Raw genomic sequence first — 19,367 nt, 5'->3', positions numbered from 1 at the left:
TTTACCAGCAAGTGGCGCTGTGGTTACTGTGATTTCCTGTTGCTGATACACTTAAACAAAAGGTAAAATGGCAAAAATCTTTTATAACACGAAACACTCCAAAAGCACAAATCCCCGTCAAGGCCACTCACTCTCTGGGAAGTATTTACTTTTAAGGGAATAACATTGGTTTTTATGCACTTTAAGACATTTCTAGTGCAGTAAAAACAAGTGCAAAGGCTTTTCCTATTTACCCTGTTGAAGCCAATTTTAATATACTTTATTTTTTTATGAATATGCTTTATGTATTGCATCCATTTTATTGTTTAGTAAATCATTTAAATCTTTAGCAATAAATAATTTTTTTTTACACAGTTCATTTAATTTTTTCAAAAACATGTACTTATGCATTGATGTGTATTCTAACTGTTATAACCTGTTATTGTAATGTACATAACAAAGCCATAATAAAGTAATATGATATTTAGAGTCCCCATATATCATTCCCTTTATGTCTATATGTTCTCAGTACAAACAATGGCAGTGAGAAACAGAGTTTTAAATAGCTCTATATAGCAGCATTATTACTTTGACCTTTAGATTAATCCAGAGGTTCCCAAAGTGTGGGAACCTCTTCCCAAACCTGCTAACATTATGGACAGGTTTTTGATGGGGCGCCCACACAAACGCAAAGCAGGAGATGAAGCACCGCTAAATATGTTTCCAAACCAACTTCCTTCCAAGCCAAATATGGTGAAGCATATCTTCACCTGCACAAGTGCCAAGGCAGGATTGGTTTTCCCTGCGTCGGGAGCACACGCTGGGCTCTCCAAATCACGGACAAACAATATCCCACATTCTAGATTTTTAGTTAACAAACACTTCTTGTAATGACTAACTACTCCTGACATTTTGGAGATGTTAGCTCTTTATACAGTAAAGTTACAGTGGGATACAAATAACATCAAGCTGATCCCGCCACGATTTGGTCCCCCTGTCCAAATCACGGACAAACAGTATCCCACAGTTGTTTATATTTTTGAACCCATTTTGCACAGAGAGGCATTTTTTGAAAAATGTATTGATAGCAATGTTGAATATTATTACCCAGGAAAAAAACAACTACACGTAAAATAATCACACCGTGACGCCGCTGCCTTTCTAAATGGAAGGATAGTAACTGTGTTTGTATATGTAAGCCTGTAAAACCTGCAGATAGTCAGATGAACAGTATTTTGCCTCTATCTGACATTCTGCAATTAATCTCATGTAAACAATAACGTGGCGCACAGCGTGATGTGAAAAAAGGCACATACCTTGACATTGTTTGACGAACTGTATTCCTCGTCCACACGTAAACGCAAAAAAGGAGTTTTACAAAATCTCCATATTCGTTGATTTGAAACGCTGTTTACTAGGGGTGCAACGATATTCGTATCGATATTGAACCGTTCGATACAGTGCTTTCGGTTCGGTATGCATATGTATCGAACAATACAAAATTTTTAATTTATTTTATGAACTTTCCTTCTGACAATGCTGTCTGTGTTGAGCGCTCAGTGAATCTGCGTTCGACTACTCCGCCTAGGCTCGACAGTGCAGCCTAGGCGGAGTAGTCGAACGCAGATTCACTGAGCGCTCAACACAGACAGCATCATCAGAAGGAAGAGCACAGGGCAAGCTAGCGAGACAGAAGTTAAGCTCTCCTTACAACATGGACCTCCCGCACCCTCATTCAGATCTGGCGTTTGGAATTATTTTGGTTTTCATGTGACGTATGACCCTGAAGGTAAGCGAGTCATGCACTAAAGTAAAACAGTATGTTGGATGTGCCATGCAATGCTCAATTACATGGGTGGGAGCTAGTGTGTTAGCGCAGTTAGCTCGTTAAGGTGTTGGCCGTCTAGCCCCATGCACGGGGCGATTGGCGGTAGCTCGTTAACGGAGATTTGCCGTGTTGTGGCGTTAAGGTCATTTCAACGAGATTAACCTGAAAGCACTAGTGGGAACACAACGAATATGACTGCACATTTACACCGACATCATCCTAGTGCAAAGACAAGTGGAAGCAGAAAAAAAACAAGCAAGCATGCTACTAACTTTAGCCGAGTCATTTAGACAGCTGTTAGCACATGATTCTCCTTATATGTTTAATATGCTGCTGAGAATATAGCCCAGAAGAAGCGGATAGTATAGCTTTTATTTTGGAAAGAGCCATTTCTCTGTAATAAACTCTCTTTTTCCAAAGATGAGTGATTCCTCAATCAGATACAGGGCTCGCAATATCGCTAGCCCGACGTCCCGGGGCTAGCGATCTTTTCAGTCGGGCTACCAAAATCTATCTCTGCCCTGCCCGTCGGGCTATTGCAGGAAGGAAAAATATATGTCAATGCTTTTGCATTCTTTCAGAAATGTAGCTGGGTAATTATGTCATTGGCATCGGTGAGCCACTGTCAATATGTGACATATTGAAATCGCGTTTGAATTTGCGCTTGTTTTTTTGCTTTCACTTTGCAATGACAGCACTGATCTGTGAGTGATGATAATTTGTGCACCAATTCCTCTGACATAGTCTTATTAATCGTTAGCTTACTATGCAAACATGACAAGTGAAATCTCCCGCAGCAAGCTTAAACATGTGAGAGGTTGATCGCGCAGAGAATCGCTGAGCTTATGTGAGTACGTGTGTAAAAGCAGCAGGATTTATATTTGACTACGATGACCTTCACAGACAGATATATATTTTAGTTCTGCTGAGCCAAATAAGACAGGTCAGGGTGAAGAAGTGACAGCCAAAGAAAAGCTTACCACAAAACTGAGAAGTTATGACAAATCAGACTATAAGGCAAAAAGAAAGTGCAGCTTTATGGTTTCATGGACAAAAGAATTTCTGTGGCTGCAATATGACGAGCTAAATAACCAGGGCTGCACATAAGTGGTCCGCAGGTGCGCATTCGCTGTCAAAATAAAAAACACGCACAAGGGTTAGGGTTAAATTTAAAAACTGTACTTTTGAGTTAAAATATATATTTATAATTTTAATAAATGACAAATTAAAAAGGCATGAACATTTTTTTTTTATCGAAAAAATATCGAACCGTGACACCAAAGTATCGAACCGAACCGAACCGTGAATTTTGTGTATCGTTGCACCCCTACTGTTTACGTGTGGACGAAAGGCCCAAACGCATTGAAACAGCTGCATTTTCAAAAATACCCGTGTAGGTTTGGACGTAGCTTAAAGAGTTAGTAGTTTATTTTATTACTACCTGATTTTATTGCAGTTTACTTGTATTTGCTTAATTGTTTACTAAATGTTTGAGGTGGGAAATGAACCGCATTGAAGTTTGAAAACAAAATATGGGTGTGTGTGGTGGGAGGATGTGTTTGCGTGGTAGAGGGGCGAGAAAAATTTTCTTGTAAAACAAAGGGGGCCTAGCAAAAAAAGTTTGGGAACCACTGGATTAATCTATTGACTTTACAGGAGAGGTTAAATCTGACATGTTGTATTACAATCTTATACAGTATGTTCTACGCGTTGACAATACACAGCACACTTAACATAAGAATCATAGTTTCTAAGTTACAAGGCTTCTTGTCAATTTTAGACCAATGAATCATTGAGTTGACCTTGATGACCTTGGTGGATGTAAGCCATATTTTAATGAATTGTTAACATGCCTCCACTCTATACTCCTACAAAGTTTAATGAGAATTCATTCAAAACTTTTTGAGCTGTTGTGTTTATAGACTGAATGATAACACACACACACACATACAGGTACTCCTACAGTCCAAAGGTTAGGTTAACTGGTGATTTTAAATTACCCATAGGTGTGAATGGTTGTCTGTCTCTATGTGTTAGCCCTGCAATAGAGTAGTGAGGGTGTACCCTACCTCTCGCCCTATGGTAGCTGGAATAGGCTCCAGCTCCTTTGTGACCCTGAATTGGATAAACAGGAGAGATAAATTACAACTGTTTATATTTGTACACTTCATCAACTATACAATATCACTTGGTTTTATATTAACATAATGTATAATTTGGGTTAGGTCATATTGACCATTGAGTGTGATGTCGCTGATCTATTCTCTCTCTTTTCCCTCCTCAGGAATTCTCCTTCCCCCAAGTGTGGTGCAGCAACCAGCAGCCCCTGTACTGTGCCTTCTCTCTGGAGAGATACAGCCCTGTCACCGCCCAGCTCTCCTGCAAAATCAGCGTGCGCCAGGTCAAAGGCCATGAGCAGATTCTGCAGGTCTATACGGCTGTGGCCGAGGTGAGGCTCTGAAGCTGTGGGGAGGGTGTTTCACTTTTTTCACTCAACCTTTTTGTAACCTTCCTGGAGTGTGTACACCAGAGCAGGACCAGCTCTCCTGAGCTTGAGCTGTGTATTAATAGAGCGAGGAGAGCACTCTTCCTTCCCTTCTTTCCAAAAACAAGATCCAGCTGTTTGGTGCATTTGCTCTGTGTTTTTTAACCTCTGTTTGTCCAAGAGGACGCATGTTCCGGCAAATAGCCGCCTTCACGTTCACATACACCAACACCTGGGAGCTGCCTGCTGTAACAACAGCTTTCTATCAGCTGCTGAACAGCTCCACCGGAGCAGCTAGGAGTCAGGAATACTCACTCAAGAGCACCTTGGCAGTTGCTGTTAAGGCAGAAGAGAGTGCTGCTCATTGATTTCACCCAACTGCTTTTTCCACAACCAGTCACAAATGCGCTTGTCCTACCTCAAGGCCACCAGTACTAATAAAAGTCACAGTCAGACGTGAAATATTATTTACAATGACTTTTTATGGTTTGATTAAATTTTGCCTTGATGATTAGTGGAGTTTGTCAGACAGGAAGAAGAAAAAAAAGCTTTTATAGGTGTGATGTGTTGAATTCAAAACATCAGCGGTTTCAGTTTGGTAAATACAGCAAACAGGCGTTTCCAGAGGTCTGCAGCATGTTTTACAATGCGGGGCCACCATGTTGAACGGATATCATTGAAAACAGCTTTACCACTTCTTTGCACCAGAGCGAACCATACTCAATCCATCCAAATCTTGCTACATTATCTCAGGATTGCCGAAAGTCTGTAAAAAGACATAGATGTTATAATGTTACTCCAACTATATGCTGTTAGACCTAAATGGAAGGAGAGGACTCAATGATATTATATTAGTAACAGAGCTCAAACAGCACACTGCTTTCCTTTTAAATCGCTTGCCTATATTAGGTTAATGAGTAAACTGGTTTTGTGAAAGATCCAGTTAAAAAGAATACCAACTGAACGTTGCTTATGAGCTCTCTCTCACAGGGCAATCAATCCTGCTTTTCCCCCAAAGGTTTCATAACTGCTGCCACAAGTAATTTCATGGTTAAGGCTTGTCTACTGCACTTTTAACATCCATCCACTCACTTCCGCTTCTCCTTTTCAGGGTCGCGGGGGGCGCTGGGGCCTATCCCAGCTGTCATAGGGGGAGAGGCAGGGTACACCCTGGACAGGTCGCCAGTCTGTCGCAGGGCCAACACACAGGGACAGACAACCATTCGCACTCACATTCACTCCTAGTGACAATTTGGATTATCCAATTAACCTATCCCCACAAGCTGCATGTCTTTGGACGGTGGGAGGAAGCCGGAGTACCCGGAGAGAACCCACGCAGACACGGGGAGAACATGCAAACTCCACACAGAAAGACCCCGGCCTGATGGTGGAATTGAACTCAGGACCTTCTTGCTGTGCGGCAACAGTGCTAACCACCGTGCCACCGTGCTGCCCACGTTTAACATATTTAAAAAAATTTCAGGACTTCCACATTAAATTTGACTTGATTTAAATTAGTTTTAATTACTTTAAACGCAGCAGTGACACCTATCCTCAGATTCTTAGAAACTGACCAATAAAATAAAAATTACAGAATCCTCGTTTTTCTTCCTGTTGGCTTCCAAGTGTTTTAAAGCCATTTTACTATTCTCTAAGCTTTAGTATTGTGATAAAAAAAAACATATTAACTGTCCATGATCATGATTAATCACATGCTGTTTTATGTTACGGTGCTCGTATCTTGACTCGACTTTGTGATAACTAACTTTGTGTGCTATGTTAGTAATGCTGGCTTGCATCCACATTTGAACCAGTGCAGGCAACTCTTCCACTGGGCATGTGCAGAAGACACACAAAGAAGAAAACAGCACACAGCAAGATTTTAACGTGTTTTATTTATAGATCACAATCCAGCAATATGTTTCAAGTTATGACCTCAGCACTCACTGAGCAGAAACCAGACTGTGAACTCAGTAAGGCATTCTTGTGTCAGTGTGCTGTCTTCTTCCTCTTCTTCTTCTTCTCCAAGTTTAGTTCACAGAGGCAGTCAAATGCAGCACTACTGCCCCCTGTGTTATGACAGCATTTTTTTCACACCTCCATCCATTTTATTTGGATGGACGTAACTTTTATTCTGTTCTGGTAAAAAAAAAAATTTTTTATTAAATCTGAAATCTTGGTATGGTCAAATGAAAATGAGAATGAGGCCACAGAAAACTGATACTCCTTAAACTGTCCACATGTAGGCTTAAAAGATGGTTTTCATGGTTTGATCCACAGGCCACAGGAATCCACAGATTGAGAAGTACCCCCATACACCAATCACTTTTGTCTCATTGGCTTACAGTCTGTTTACTGATCTTTTAATGTGTAAAAATATTGTCCGAAGGGTCCTGACCCAGTAAACCTCAACTATTTGCAGAGTTGCAAATCCTCTCTGGCCCTGGTCTGATTAGTCTGCTTCTGTTCTGTTCCTCCAGACCGAAAAGGAGTCAGTTCCATTTTTTATGCAGACAGACTGCACCATCACGTCCCAGACGGGGCCCAAGGCCTTCAAAATCCCCCTGTCCATCCGCCAGAGGATCTGTGCCACCTTCGACACTGCCAACGCCAAGGGCAAGGACTGGCAACTCTTAGCCCAAAAGCTCCACTTAGATCGGTGAGTGTATGATGTGCATCCTCTTTGAGGCCGCATGATCTGTGTGTGTGTGTGTGTGTGTGTGTGCCCCCTCTGTAATGAACACAGGCTGATGACCAGAGATGGGTAATCCGATTAGTTTTCAAGTAAAGCGTGGAAGTACTGACCTTACTTTGAGTTTGATTCCGTAAAAAGTGACAAAAACATTAGCGTCCACTGTTCACTGCGTGGGAAGAAAACTTATTTTTACAGTGAAAAAAACCCTAAACTTCCGAGCAAGCACCGAGTACGCTGCCTTGGAATGGGCAATTCACAGAGAAACTTGCGGATTCTTCCACCCACCGATGCGGCACACCTGCACCAGGGCAAACATCCGCCCGCCCCCACTCCTGCTAAACAGGTGAAAATAGAGCAACACGACTGCTGAGTCTTTGATTTCATTTATTTTCTGCTGTGTTTTACTTGCATCTATTTGAAAGACTGAGTGTAAACACAAAAACCTATTTTATTTTATGTGCTGGAATGTGCAGAAAATAATTTAAATGTTAAACAAATTTCTTCCAGTCACAGAATGTTGCATATAATTTAATGTTTGCTTGATGCATAAAGTTAAAAGATTAAAACTGATAAAAAAAAATTTAAAAAGAGAATTTTTCCATTTGATTACATTTTATATGATGGATTATGCAGAAAAAGTAGAATTGGGCTGAAAGATCTATCGCTTTATCACCTATTCAGGTTGTAAATCATGTTTTTAAAAAGTAACTAAGTAACTAATAACTAATTACTTTTGAAAATAAGTAATCAGTAAAGTAATGGGATTACTTTTGGGGGGAAGTAATCAGTAATTAGTTACTGATTACTTTTTTCAAGTAACTTGACCAACACTGCTGATGACAGTGATAAGACTCCTGTGGGTGTTGATAAGCTGCTGAATGTAGCTTCAGGTTGCTCATGCTCCCTGAGCATCAAGAGAGACGGCTGATTGTTTAACTGTATGGCACGTGGTGTAACTGACTGTGGGATGCTGTGGAACATCATACACACTCTGACACCTACATCCACTCTACTTTTGAAACATAAACAGTGCGAAATCCAGTGAGCCTCCAACATTTCTGTCACTCTGACCACTTACTTCTTAGCTGATTTTTTTCTTCTCCCAAACACAAATATGCATTTTTGATGAGACGCTGCACTCTTATTTCCCTGGCCCAGTTGTTGTCTTTGCTTGGCCTTAGCTGGTGTCAGCTATGATCTCCTGTTAAGTGCATGATTCATGAGATGCTGCTATCTAAGAGTCTTTTGGGATTTCTAAATTATCCAGATAAGCTTTCCTCTCCAAGTTGGGCAGCTTTGAACTGAGCCTGATGTGACCAATCGTTGCGGTTTTTTTGTGCTGCTTGCTGTTGTGTCTCTTGTGAAGAACCACACAGCGGCAGTGAAACACTGCCCCCAGATGGACTCCCTGCTCAGTGAGACACAAAGGCATTGTACTGTATTGGCATGGCAACAAGCTTTAGTTTTCCTTTCCTTTGGCAGAAGCTGAGAATGAAATATAAAGCAAACTCTGTTCAGTGGTAATCACTTGCGGTGGTAATTTATTCTTAAAGGGTCGAACTTTTCATTCTAGGTACATGGAAAAGCAGATGGTTGTTTACTGCAGCGAGACACTCTTTAGTTCTATTAATTTACAGTTAGCACTCAGTATTCTGATTTTCTAAGAGTCAAATAAAGGGGATTCAATGACCCAAATGGGTTTAATATTAGGATTTTAAACGATCAATTTTGGGGCCATTATAGGTAACTATTGTTTTTTTAGTGGATTCCATAACCAGGGTCCTAAAACAGTGGTTTCAGAACCACAAGATGAAACTAAGTTGAATTAACCTGATATACAGGGAAAATAAACAAAAAGAATTTACTGAGGTTATTGGCCAAGGTTTAACTGTTTTATTATATGCAATTGATTGGTTTGATTCTGCATGTGCCAGAAGTCCCTCAGAAGTGTGTGATCAAGCTCGTGACCAGGGTTCTTCTGAACTCTGCTGAGGCTCCTTTTTGGTAAATTATTAAATTAATAAATGATTAAACTGCCAATATGTCTTGTGTCTTCGGACTTCAATCATCCAATCCAATAAACAGCACCGAACAGGAGCCAATAGCAGAATAAGCTGTTTAGCAGTGGCAGAGATAATGTTGCAAGTTTTTCATTGATGCAACCCACATACTCAGGTCTGCTGCTCAACCCACAAATACATCCTCCTTACAAGTCTGGCACTATTTGAGGGAAATAAGCTGGCTTTCCAACAGTATCAGATTTCTTGGCAAGAAGCATTGTTACAACAAAGAAATAATCAACCAAACACAAATGTTCTTATTTTTTTGTCCCAAGTTTACTTGGCAGCTTCTGGTGGCTAGGGAAAATTCAGTGTTTTCCACTCAGGTGTGAGCAGTTGCTGGCAGTCACTGTGAAATTAATCACCGTAGCCCCAGTCATGCAGGCCTAAATTGGTGTTTTTGTATTAAAACACAACTATAAAGTGTAAGAGCAGTTGGAATGACCATGTAAAATTTTTGTCTTGGTCATTTTCATCAACATATTACGTGCACTGTATTTGCATTCAGATTTTGAAACATTTAAATAAAAGATGATGTCATCTGCAAAGGAAAACATCACTTAAATGTAAACCTGGGAGCCAAAAGGAGAACAAACAGGCAACCTGGGGGAGAGGGAGGGGGAATAATTGGGAACAGATGGAGCTAATTAACAGAGGTGAAAACAATCAAGGCGGGGTAGTCATTACTGCAGTGGAGGGAAAACAGACAAGGACAGGAAGTAAAAACAGCAAAAGGTCTACAGTTATCAAAATAAGAGAAGAAGTCACAACAAAGACAAATAAAAGTAGACACAGCCCGACAGGACAAAATGCAAAGAAACTAACAAAAGATGAAAAACATTGATGGTAAATCACAGGTTTGAACTCAGCATTTTATGACAGGCCACGATGGATTTCTCAGAGTACTCTGTAGAGTAGCACGGATACGGGTTCTTCTTGCCATTTCTTAAAAATTCACCTTAAATAATGTGTAAATGCACAGTCAGCTAACAATAAACAAATCAAAGATTTGCAGCAATGACCGTTATGAAATACCTTGTAATGGTCTGCTGTCCCTTGAACAGGGGTGGGCAACATGAGAAACTGGGACGAATTAGCTGAACACAGGTCTGTTCATTAGTACCTATATTTATTTACAAACTACTAATAGAGTGGATGTTGGGAAACAGGGAGAGTATAAATCCTCCCTTTTCTGACATTTGAAAAATTTAACCCACACTGTGCTACTTCCTGCCTTTTTCAATTACTGTATATAATGATATTAAGATTTATGCTTATGTTTCATACTTTTGTTCTTATCTCTTTTCAGTAGCTGTTTAGTGGTTGAGCTTTTTTTTATTTCCATTAAGTTTTTGCTCTCTTTAACTCTACACACAGTGTTTTTGTTTCTACTTCCATTTGTTTTTTGCACTTCTTAGTGCACCGTGGAAAAGGCACAAGAATTTCTGTCAAGATAAGAACTCTATTAATCCTATCTCTACCTAAAAATGTCAACATTTTACCAATATTTAATCAGCAGTGCCAGAAACAACTGTGCATGTTTTTGCCAAAGTTAAAGACTTCAAACTTTGTACAAAGCAAATAGACTGCTTCTAGTATACTGCTGCACTTTTCTACTCTACTTGAGCACTCAAAGCATTTTATACAACACGCCTCATTTACTCTTACACACCCATTCATACAAGTACAAACAAGTGAGAACATTCACACTCTAATAAACACATCGGAGAGTGTGAAGGTTAGTATCTTAATACTTTGCTTAAGATCACAGCATCTTGCCCAAGGATACTTTGGCATGCAGACTGAAGAACAATGGAAGAAATCTATTTGGGTTGGAACACCGGGGCTCAAGTCAGATTTGATGCCTGAGGTGGAAATACATGTGGCCATCACTGAGACAGGCCCTTAATGTGGGTTTGTTAAACTTCATCACTGAGAATGCTTGTTCACATATGAAAGTAGATCCGAGAGAACCAACATCTTCTGGATCATGTCTCCTTATGTGTGGATGTGAGTTCTCCTTTTTGAGAGAAGAATACAGGTACAGCAGTTATACTGACTTAAACAACACCTCCTGGTGTTTAAAACAATGCAAAAGTACCAATTTTCAGTTCCAGGTTTACTTTATCTTGCATCATTTCAAAAGTTCAACATTTTGCCTGACTTGGACAACCATCGGCTGAAATGGGCTATATCACGGACATCACAGAGCCAAGGAGAAAAAGTCAAAATTGTCCGCTTTAGTATTCAACTGAAGCTCCAACTTTCCCAAACTGTCCTTGATCCATCTTATTATGGTTCACCTGGAGAGGGGCATATTCCAAATGTTTTTTTTCTCAGGGCGTATTAGTGCAGCAGAGTCCATCAAACACTCTTTGACAATCTCCCCATCAGAGAACGAGTTATAGTTGTTTTTGTGAATTTGTGAAATCACAAAGCTACTCTTGGCAGCTTCATCTTTCGATGTGTATAACGTGGTCAAAGGTCCTTGTTGCTTTTTCTGCTTTGCCAGCAAAGGTTCAGATGTCCGTTCCAGCTCTGGATCAGTCAAGTTTTTGTATTCCTCAATTCAAACTGTAAACCTTAAACACAGCTTTAAAGTGGACAGCTTTACCTCTGACGTCAGTAAATAAATACTCAGACGTCCACATGAGTTACTCTTTTTTTAATGTGATCTCACGTCTTTTGAGGCTGTACTCTCACATCTGTCATAAACGTGGGTTCCAGTGCATTTGCAGTGAAGCTCCATTCACAGGCATACGTAATGTAGAAAAATAGCAGTCACTTTAAAATTAATAGCAGCCAGCTGACTTGTGATTTCCCACAAAATTGCAAAAAACAGTAAGCGGAGTTTAGTTGAAGACTGTTTAAGACCCCACTGAAGTCACGCGCACAATGCCCAGGTGTGCCCTTCTAGGAACAGATTTCATTGTGAAATAAAATATGATTTGAAATACATGTCACATTGCTTTGAAATTTCCAGTTTCATGTTCTCAATAGCTGGTAAACGACATGAAGCCGGAACAGTAGATACAGAAGATCTTTCTTACAGAGTTCATTTCTAACTTTTTTAAGGCTCTTTAAAAGTTCAAAATGCTGCTGTGCCTTCACTCTAGTCTCGCTCGTTAGCTGCTAACCTTTACTGTCCAAAACAAGCCTGCAGTGATGAGGGGGAGGCAGACAGAGACACATTTCTAAACGTTGCTTGAAACAGACGTCTTTCTTCTCGTTCTTTAAGGGCAGCAAACACTTTACACAAAAACGGATCACTTTAATGTCAGTGGCACTGCTATAGCCCTGCCAGTCTGGACTAAACTCTTCAAGAAGCTAGTTATTTTAGGTGTATGATAGGGAACAGGGAAAAAGCCTCAGCATTAATTTTTATGGTCACAAGACCAAAAGACTGCTCACCAATCAAGTCTGATAAATTAGAAACTGCTTCGAAAGATCAAAAATGTTTTTCCATGCAAGTTAGGCATCCTCTGCGCATGTTGGTGAGTGGTTTTTGGAGCTTGCTGGTTAAAGTTATTCCTCACTGCTGAAACCAGATCATTTGCTTTGAAGGCAAATGGTCTCAGTTTGTTATTTGCATCACACTATTCACAGTTTCACAACCACAAGTAGTTGCTGAATGTTAACAGACAATTGGGATGTTCTGTACCAACTTTTGCTGCAGCACCATATGCCTCTTCTTTATTCCTCTTACATATACTGCTTCCATATACTGAAAGCACCCTGTATTTCCCAATTGGTTGCCAGCCAGTTAAAGAACACAAATTTTTCCCTAGCTGGTTACTAGGGGGACACTAACTTGTCTTTATTCCTGCATGATTCCTGCACAGCAGCTACTTGCAGCTTTTAAGGAAATACATTTCCCCCCCTAGCAACCAGGTTGCCAGGCAGTCACCAATCAGTCACTAGGTCTATGTGACTGGGGTCTTGGCAAGATTATAGCCTCAGTAACAGTCCAATCCATCATCGCGACATGATTAGCATCTCTGCTGATTCCATCACAGCATTCAAGAAATGTTGTGCTAATTCATGTGTGTGGATACAGTAGGCTTAAAAAAAGAGCTGACGTGAACCTCTACTGTGGGCATGCATCAGCTAGCTGAACCTGAGTAAGTGCTTCTGCAGAACATAATGATCATTTTCCATGATTTTAAAGTTAGGCGGGGTGTGCACAAAAAGGAGAGCAGCAATGATGTAACGACAGAGGAATGTCAGTGAAATTCAATGATTTGTTGCGCAATCAGGCAAAATACTTGTTAGTAACATGAAGTGGGTGTCTCCCAAGTGAAACCTTTCTCACCATTTGATTGACAGTTGATGGGGCCTTAAATATCTTACAGTGTTATGTAGGTGACTGTTACTAGCGACTAACCAATAGGCACACAGTGACAAGCATACAGTTTTATATGTAGATTCTGGTTAACTGGTTGTGCAATGAAAAGTCATATTGTGTAAGGACTCCTGTAGCATGTGTGCACATAGGAAGCAGGCGAACTACCACGAGTGATGGACTAGCAGATTTACACATTTACATTTAAACTTTAAGACCACCTGATAAAGTCATTAAAACATTTGTTTTCTTTTGCAAGTTCCTTGTATGTGGCATCTGTAATTAAACAGTTACTTTCATGTTCCTGTATGTGCTCCTCTACAGAAACCTGGGGTATTTTGCAAAGCAGCGGAGTCCGTCTGCAGTCATACTAAGCCTGTGGGAGGCTCGTCACCAGGACACTTCTGACCTTGACTCTCTAGCCAGTGCCCTGGAGGAGATTGGAAAGATCCACTCCAAAAGTTCCCCCAAGGACCAGGACGAGTGCGAATCTGACTCCATTCACATAGAAGCAAGCAGTCTGTACGGAACAGGCAGACTAACCAGTCAGAATACAGAGGACTGCGCTTCTGAATACACGGGCTGAGAGAGGAGAGAGAGCCAGTAAAAACTGACAGACTGACGTATATATCTGTGTACACACACAGTCAGTGATGGACAACACACTGCGGCGGTGCAGTAGAAGGTCACGAGGTGAGTAGACGGTGCCAGTGTTCAACACGGCGACCGATCACAACAGGTCGAGGTGAGCTGGCACCTGCTGTGGATCTGCCCCTCTCTTTTAAGAACCCGTCTGAGGCTGGACTGTAAATCTTTGTCTGCCTTTCCACTCAGTCCTTTCTGTTTGTTTCTAACTTCTTTTAATTTAGGTTGATGTGAATTTATTCCCCTTTGTGTCTGCTATTGTCTGAACCCGCGTTAGAGGAGAAGGGAGCTCCTTTTCCAGCAGTCCACACGCTTGCATATAAGTCTGAATATGCAAATAAGATGATACAACTGTGGCGTAATGTTAGTCACCTATGTTTGATCTGACACTCCCCTTCCCGTGTCAACAAATGAAAAAGGACTTAAAAGCTAGTTTTTCTTTTCTTTTAATGTCCACTGTTATATTTTAATGGGAAGCTCCTGATTGCTTAAATGTTGTGATAGTGAACTTTCAAGGCAGGTATCTTCAAAATCACCTGGTTTTATTTAAAAAAAAAAAAAAATCCCAAAACTGAAATTTTAGCACTTATGTGATCATTTATGCAAAAAATAATCATAAATATATCATCCCCAGTTGTACTCGGAAAAAAAGTAAGAAAGAAAACGAGCCGTTGGTTGTGGCGTAATGTGGCAGAGTGAGATTTCTAACCGTGGCATTACAATTCATTACAGTTGCCTCCTGCGGCAGATAGAGAGGGAGGAAGCTGTAAAACATCATTTCCTGGCACCGCGGAGAGGTCATCGCTACGTCTTATCATCCACTTCCCACCATTAACACCCGTCACACAGACCTCATATCAGGCCCTGACACACCCAGCTGCCCCCATGTCTACCACCCACCCACACAAGTACACAACTCACACACCACACTGACATTTCGCGGCTGTAGAGGTCACATATTTTCATATTATTCAAAAAACAACAAAGGAATACAGACAGTGTCAGACATATATAACATACAGTAACAGTATATAAGGTATATAAATCCTACGCCATGCTGAGGGAATAAGGGAAAATGTCATAGTCATGTGAGGTAATGGTAAGTGAAACTTTTGATGACCTCCAGGTCAGAATAGATTGAAATGTTAACCCCTCATCTTTATATTTGAACACACACTAAGGTTGAAGCTGTCAGAGCTTTAGCTGGTGTTTGTAGAAAAGTGTTTTTGTAATTATTTAAGACTCTTAATTCAAGGTTCAATTAAGTACTTTTTATCTCCAAAAGTTGATTCTGTTCATCTGGACGTAGCGTTTTGTGGGAGAAACGTTTCTGATGAATATATCTGATGTATTTTTTACATCAGATATATTCAAAAACAACACCCAGTGTTCTTGCAGCGGAGATATTTGTATGAGTGAAATCACAGCGGGTCTCATAACAACCTTCACCTTGCCAGAGAGGTGCATGCTGGGTGAATAAGGCCAAATTATGCAAAATTATATTTTCGCACGTACTCCTGGCAGTCTCTAGCCGTGAACTTTCAGGTTAGAATTTTCTGATATGTGCCACTGAGATTTCTGTCTGCAACCCTGGTGAACGGAATGTCCTTTGCTCTACGCCTAGCAATGAAAAATTCCACCGAGAGTCTCACTAATTTATACTGAAACAGAAGAGTGCCAGCAAGTGACAAGAGTGGAGCTGTAGTGGAAGGTTAGAATAGTTGAATGATGGCAGGAGGGGAAAACAGACCTGAATTTTAACCAAACTAAACACTTATCACACATATCTAAAAGGTTGTTTAAGGTCTTAAGTGACTTTAAGTTATAATATATTACCTAGACTTGTTGGTGAGACTTGTGGGAGCTGTTTTTGTACAACTTTTATAAATCAGACATAAATCTACCCAAAAAACATTTGGCTGATATAAAAACAAAATACAATGAGGTAACACAGAGAGCAGGCGAATGGAACAGCCCAACCGGCACCTATATTGAATTTTTCTGAAAACATCCTGTTGTCAACATTAGCTTATGATTTTACAGTTTTACAGGCCTCACGCTAACTGTATGGAAATCTAACTTTAATTTAACTTTGATAAAAAGTTGGCAAAAGAAAATGTACTTTATTTTGAAAAAACTAATTGCCAGGTTTTGTGTGCTTTTAGACTGTTTGCAGAGGCAGCATTAAAAAGTCAGAGTGGGTGATACATTTTTATTGTTTTATGTAAAATAAAACGTAATGTGGACATGTAGACCAGAAGGTTGGTAATATTGCTATTATCAATATTATACTTAAACAAAACTAAACCTAAAAATAAAACGAGATAAACATTTTTGTTAACCAAAATCAAAATATAAATCTGGACTTGTGAGGGTAAAAATCAAACTAACTGAAATGATTATCTGAAATTTGAAACTAAAAAAGAATCCAGATAAATGCAATATTCTTAGTTTTTATTTGTCAGCTTGATAAAATTTATTATCATAACTTGAAACATTGATAGATTTGGTTTTGGATTTGGATGTCTGTATGAGTCATCTGCTTTCCAAAAACTCTGTGTTTTTATTAGAAAAACTTATTTTTTTTTTTGCTTATCAGCACTGATTTTTCTAAATCATGCCTTTCGCATATACCATACATACAATAATAATTAAAAAGACTGAAACTAATAAAAACTAAACTGGAAAGAACAATGACACAAGTCAGAAATGAAAAAAAAGAAAAAAAGAAAGAAAATACAAAACTACAATATAATCTGGCGATTTTAAGCTAACCTGAAAAGCTAATATACAAAAATGTGTGTTTGGTATACTTACAGGTAAGTAGAGTGGAGTTAAGTATGGGTATAATTCAGATGTTTAGCATTTGGTCCCTTAAAACATGTCAGATTTGACCTGTTTCAACTCTTAAATCATTATCAGGACAAAGACACACAGTGTGCAATTTTGAGTGTGCTATAGCTAGGTTTCTATCCAAAAGCAAATTTGAACACAATTTAGAGCGAAGGTAGATTTACTGGGAAGAACACTGTAGCTGAATATTTTAGATGAAAGGTTTTTTGTTTGTTTGTGTTTTTTCCTGTAACATGATCTTTGAACGCTAATGTGACAATAACCATTAAATGTACTGTAACTGTGTGTTGGTTTTATTTGAAAATAAGCATGCCACTTTCCAGTAAGGCTACATTTCAGCATTCAATCAAATACCAACTCTTCAAATTTTCATTTTCAAGACAGAGAAACAGAAAATGGGTCATTTTTAACCTCTACATTATAATGCATAGTGAAATTTAGTAACAGTAACAGATTTGGATAAAAATGAACAAAATAGAATCTCAGACCAATCCCCAGCATTGACATTCATTGGTATTACTAAAACATACAGAGTTATAGATGTTAGCCTACTCAGAATAATAAAATGTTGGCTATAGATAAACTAAATGACTGAGGCACTATAAATGCTGTTTTTTGTTGTTTATTTATTCAGCCTTTTGTACCAGGAAAAGGAAAACAACGAATTCTTCATTATAACAACTGAACCATTTTCAGCTCTTTATCGCCCTGTCTTTAGCAAGTACAAAATTGGTCTGATGCAACAAGTGAAGATCAACCACTGCCACTGTTATACAACAACACAACAGGCAATACTATATTGCTTACATTACTGTAACTAAATAATAACCAAATCAATTATTATTTGACAAAGTTACAGATATACTAACTGGGAAAACACTGGGATTCAGCCCCTAAAAATCAAAAACTAGCTGATCTCCTGTTCATGCTGGGTACAACTAATAGCAGTTCCACACAGCAGTCTAAGAATAGCAGAAGAGAAGACTAACCAAATGATTTTTATGGTCCAGGTGCTGATACTTTTTGATCAAGGTACATAGACAGTTCCCTACCTGTGAATCTAGTCCTTCAGCATTTTTCATCTAAGTTCAATTTTCTTGACTATTTTTGCAACAAAGAGAGGGAAACAAACTCTTGCTCGGTGGTTCATCACAACTTATATGGTCACCTGGAATACACCGCTGGCACTGTACATGTGAAAGGTTACATCCATCCGCTTTTATTTCCCTGCATCATTTCTATGCATTTGTAATCAGTTTCAATTCATTTATTCTGTAATTGAAGCTTGTGAAGTGAAGAATATGAAAGGTAATCTTTTGTTTGTCTTTTTTTTATCTTTTAATTGTGACTAACTGGAGTTTGCTTTTCATTCCTACAAGTGGAGTGTCAGAAAAGGAAACGTGTGCTTTTGTAATGCTTAGCGGTGGCTTATGTCGCATCAAGAGCATCTTGTCTGTGTGGTACACACAAGCAAACTCAACGTGCACCTTCATCCTGGATGTGTATCAGCTGTGTCTACTGTATCCCATTGACACGTTGAAATTCAGTTCTTTGATAAGTGAGCTCATACACACTCTTACACAAACATATTTTCACTGTGTATAATGCTTTGGTGTAAGACTAACCCTGTTTCATGAGACAAAACCTTCACTGTTGCATCCATGACTTCCCGTCACCTGAGTTGGTTGGTCCGATGCTCTTTCCTGCTTCACGCATGGCCTTCGGCTTCATATCACTATTCTTGTGCCTTGTTTAACTACTGTAAATGGTGAATGTTTGTAAAGTACAGATGGGGATAAAAAAAAAAGAACAATTAATCATACTGACTTACATTAAAGATATAAGTTGAAAAAAGTATTTAAGATTATAATAATGAATAGGCTGCAGAGCTTTTCTAGTGCTGAACAGCTATGTTTGGTAATGCCAGGGCAGCTTTGCGGTATACTGTATCTATAATTATGGACATTTTGGATGTTTTCTGTACAGTAGAATTTGCAAATGTATATGCAGCCTTTTGGAAATAAATGTACAGTTGAAAGATCAACTTGTCTCAAGTTATTTTTCCTTTTCCGTTGGCTAATGCACATGGGATGATTCAACACACTGGGGGGTTGGTGGGTGACAGTAATACCCTCCTCTCTAGGGGACTGTAGTTGTGATGAAAATGAAGGGGTTGTGCTTGCAGGCATTGCTTTATTTTTTGTTGATGTAACCAAACTGAAACAAGCAGTCTACGAGGTGCCGGGGGGAAAATGTCAGATTTGTATTCTCTAAAGTGTTCAGCTTGAGTGTACATGTTTATTCAGGAGAATATAGTTTGGCTTTCGTATTTACTTATTTATTTATTTATTTTATCCCCAGCGACATTGCGGGTCAGAGTCTGTAACATGTAGTATTTGCTGAGTTGTGGGCTCTGCACCAAATGTGTCATCTGCACTGTTTTAGGTTTGTGGAGCTGAAAAGGCTGACAAATGACAATC

General features: G+C 39.4%; 1 protein-coding gene across 1 annotated transcript in view; it reads left to right on the top strand.

Moving 5' to 3' along the window:
- The window catches only part of LOC146657074 (netrin receptor UNC5D-like), a 289,291-nt gene extending 270,385 nt beyond the window's left edge, over positions 1-18,906 (top strand). The window contains exons 15-17 of the mRNA XM_085424935.1: positions 4,092-4,256; positions 6,773-6,951; positions 13,714-18,906. Coding sequence (XP_085281061.1) covers positions 4,092-4,256; positions 6,773-6,951; positions 13,714-13,975 — 606 coding nt within the window. The 3' untranslated portion in view covers positions 13,976-18,906. The remainder of the gene's footprint in view (positions 1-4,091; positions 4,257-6,772; positions 6,952-13,713) is intronic.
- Positions 18,907-19,367: the final 461 nt, after the last annotated feature.

Source organism: Rhamphochromis longiceps, linkage group LG12, assembly GCF_057381845.1.
Source record: "Rhamphochromis longiceps isolate RC_006_pf linkage group LG12, R_longiceps_female_GT1.1, whole genome shotgun sequence".
Taxonomy (NCBI): domain Eukaryota; kingdom Metazoa; phylum Chordata; class Actinopteri; order Cichliformes; family Cichlidae; genus Rhamphochromis; species Rhamphochromis longiceps.
The sequence above is the reverse complement of the archived record's forward strand: the minus strand, read 5'-3'. Positions and strand labels throughout refer to the sequence as shown.